Raw genomic sequence first — 2888 nt, 5'->3', positions numbered from 1 at the left:
AACCGGCAAATTTACACAAGTTTTAGTGTAAATACCTTTGACCTAAAAACAGGTAGAATTTCTTGTTTTCTTCGGTTAGGAAAAATGTATTTTTCTAGCCCTGGTCCAAACCCATTTTTCCAAAGGCTGAAGGACCATTCGAGACGGTCGTACGCTTTATCAAAGTCAATCTTGACAAACACGTAATCAAATCCAATGTCTTCTCCATGTTCAATAGAGCCTTCTTTAATGAAGCCTTTCTGCACAAATCCATTTCATTAGAATAGGGCAACCACTTTAGCAAATCTCATCCAATTTCCTTTAGGCCTTTTGGAACGCCATGGAAATCGTCTCTACCGCTTCTGGATCAAGGGTTAACCACAGTAAAACTAGCATCAGAGCCTCCATTTCCTCGCTACCTTACTCGCTCCTTCAGTAGGGATGTAATGTTCTCCGGGAAGGGGAAGTGTTTAGGCTGTTGGGTATCCCCTATGAGTTCAAAGTTTCACTCAAGCAACGGTGGGATTGGGTTCTGGAACGGTTCATATCTAAATTCAATCGCAGGAAAGGATTCCAAGCCTCTCTGGTTGGCTGGTAGGGTGATGGTCATTAATCACTTCCTTACTTCATACGTGCTCTTCTTCCTCAGTTGCTCGCGTCCTCCTGATTTCCATTTGGGCATCATCAGGAAGTATTGCAGGAACTTCCTCTGGGTTGGGAACCCCTTCAAAAGTTCAGCCTCTAAAGTCTGTTGGGAGGTCTGCTATCTACCGGTAACAAAGAGAGGTTTGGGTGTGAAAAACTTAAATAACTAGGAAGATAAGAGATCAGTGGTAAAACTCATCATCCCGGCATTCGAAGACCCTAGTCAGGAATGGGCCACCTTCCTATTCAGGAAGCTTCACAGGTTCTCCATAGATAAGATAAATAGATTGCAGAAGCTGACCTGGGTTACGATATTCTTTGGTTCTTTTAATATCAAGGCCAGAGGCTCGTATTTTCTTATCTCTCTATGGGGATCTTGGAATCCTTCACGTGCAAACCTGACAGTCTTATGGAACTTTAAAAAATCGATACATGTCCAACAGTTCGACTCCATATGGTGGCCTCTGGCTCCCATAACCCCTATTATTGATCGGTAGATGTGGTCAGCTCTCCATTGTCACAGGAAGGGAGTGTCCACGTGGGCCGGGGACCTATGGGACTCTCCAGCACATGTGGAAAACGAGGGATGAGATGTTGCTGCAGTTCTGTCTCCAACCGTGGGAACTAACTCTCATCTTAGCTAGGATGGAAATGTTTCCTAAAGATGACATGTGAAAACTCTCCCACATGGATTCTGTTCAACTAAATGCCTTTGGATGGAAAGGGGGGTTCAAGCTCCACCATCCTCAGCTCCTAGTTAGGGACATTAGTCCACCACTCCATGTCACTCTTAACAGAAAATGGAATGTGAGTTTAAATAGAAGACAATGGATGTTCAAATTCAGGAAGATTCGGGATAAGGATATTCAACCTAAGAAATATGTCTTGCTATGGATCACCCTCCATAAAGCCATCTAGAAGGGGGAGAGAAGCTTGGAGTTTCATTGGGGATTCGCCCTAGGTGCAAAAAATCTATTTTCCATCTGTTTCTGTCATGTCCCCAGTAAGTAGCTCTATAGTCAGTTCTTAAGACCCCCGTCTCATGGAAACAACTGCTGTTAGGTGACTCAGTAGGCATCCTCTCCTCTTATTGAAATCGTACCAGAGCAAGAGTTCTTGTCGATAATCTGGAAACTCAGAAATAGTTATGTATTTGATGAGGCTTACCAAGCTCCCCACCTGAGTTCTCTATTTATGGACTTCAATTTGCAGGTTTACAAGGTGAAGATCAACCAGATCAACATCTATTATATGCACAACATGATTGCTCAGGATGCAGACCTCCTTCCCTGCCTGATGAGGAACAAGAGCTGCCGATCAACAGATGAAAGCTGCAGGAAATACATATCATGGTGGCCGCCAACAAGGAAGCAATTCAAGAAGCTTATGCTGAGGTGTCCAAAGCTGGGGAATTCATGGAAAAAATTCAGGACATGATAAACTTGCTACATGCTTTTGGAATGTCATAGGAAGCTCATTTATTGGGTCTTTTGTATAAGTGAACCTAGATGGATGATTGGTTGGGTGTCTTGATGGGTCGGTCTCATATGGCCCTATTTTGGAATCCACCAGCTTGAGGTGGCAGATGTAATTGAGGTGCCTGATGTAATTTTGTCTTCATTCTCCTGTTAATGAAAAATTCACTGCTTTGCTTCATAAAAAAAGCAGCAGGTGGCATGGGTCTAAGGCCCTGCTAGATGCGGGCACCGGACAGGACCCTAAAAGGGAGATTTGGGCGTTTTTTGTCACACCATATGGACATTACTATAGATTTTTTTTTTTGAAATAGACAGATGTCGGATGGGCATAGCCCAGCTGGTATGACTACCGTCCTTATCGCGCGGCATTGTAGGTTCAACTCCAACCAGCGCAGTTTGTGTTGCTGCTTTTGTGCATATCCGCCATGAAACGGTGATGGGCGAGGGGGTCTGTGTTGTGTGATTTCGCAGAGAGAATGACATATTCTTCAACAAATCTTTTTTTGCCACCTCAGTCTCAAACATGTTTGGGTGGATGTGTGTGACATGGGCCTAAGTGCCGGGTGTTGTAGGCGATTGATGCAGCAAGTTGTGGCGGTGCTTTTGGTCGAGCCAATGATTCCAGGAAGTGTGGATACAACTAGCTGGCAGCGGTGTGCCAAGGTAGAGCTATGACCACATGGGCATGTGAAGCTAGTGGGCCTGCAGAGGGTGGTTAAGGCACGTCATCAGAGCATAGATGAGGGAGTGTACCCTAATCCGATTATGAAGGACCGACTGGTGAGA

General features: G+C 44.7%; 1 protein-coding gene across 2 annotated transcripts; it reads left to right on the top strand.

Moving 5' to 3' along the window:
* Nucleotides 1–242: 242 nt before the first annotated feature.
* LOC147417814 (uncharacterized) lies at nt 243–2342 on the top strand. 2 transcript variants are annotated; one of them, XM_086507226.1, is made up of 2 exons: nt 243–573; nt 1837–2342. In XM_086507226.1, exons 1-2 carry the CDS (start codon nt 426–428, stop codon nt 1950–1952), a joined length of 264 nt encoding a protein of 87 aa, XP_086363352.1. In that variant the 5' UTR covers nt 243–425; the 3' UTR covers nt 1953–2342. The 2 variants fall into 2 exon arrangements, 1 of the variants encoding a protein (XP_086363352.1); XR_015187313.1 differs by having other exon boundaries at nt 436–752; nt 1837–1959.
* The last annotated feature ends 546 nt before the right edge of the window (nt 2343–2888 follow it).

Source organism: Adiantum capillus-veneris, chromosome 30, assembly GCF_014529385.1.
Source record: "Adiantum capillus-veneris isolate H3 chromosome 30, ASM1452938v2, whole genome shotgun sequence".
NCBI classification, from domain to species: domain Eukaryota; kingdom Viridiplantae; phylum Streptophyta; class Polypodiopsida; order Polypodiales; family Pteridaceae; genus Adiantum; species Adiantum capillus-veneris.
The sequence above is the reverse complement of the archived record's forward strand: the minus strand, read 5'-3'. Positions and strand labels throughout refer to the sequence as shown.

What these genes read in the sequence shown, in the direction of transcription:
- LOC147417814 (XM_086507226.1), top strand. Translation starts at nt 426, where the DNA reads ATGTTCTCCGGGAAGGGGAAGTGTTTAGGCTGTTGGGTATCCCCTATG. An exon ending in CAAGCCTCTCTGGTTGGCTG is followed by an intron (nt 574 to 1,836) that starts GTAGGGTGATGG and finishes TTCAATTTGCAG; the next exon opens with GTTTACAAGGTGAAGATCAA.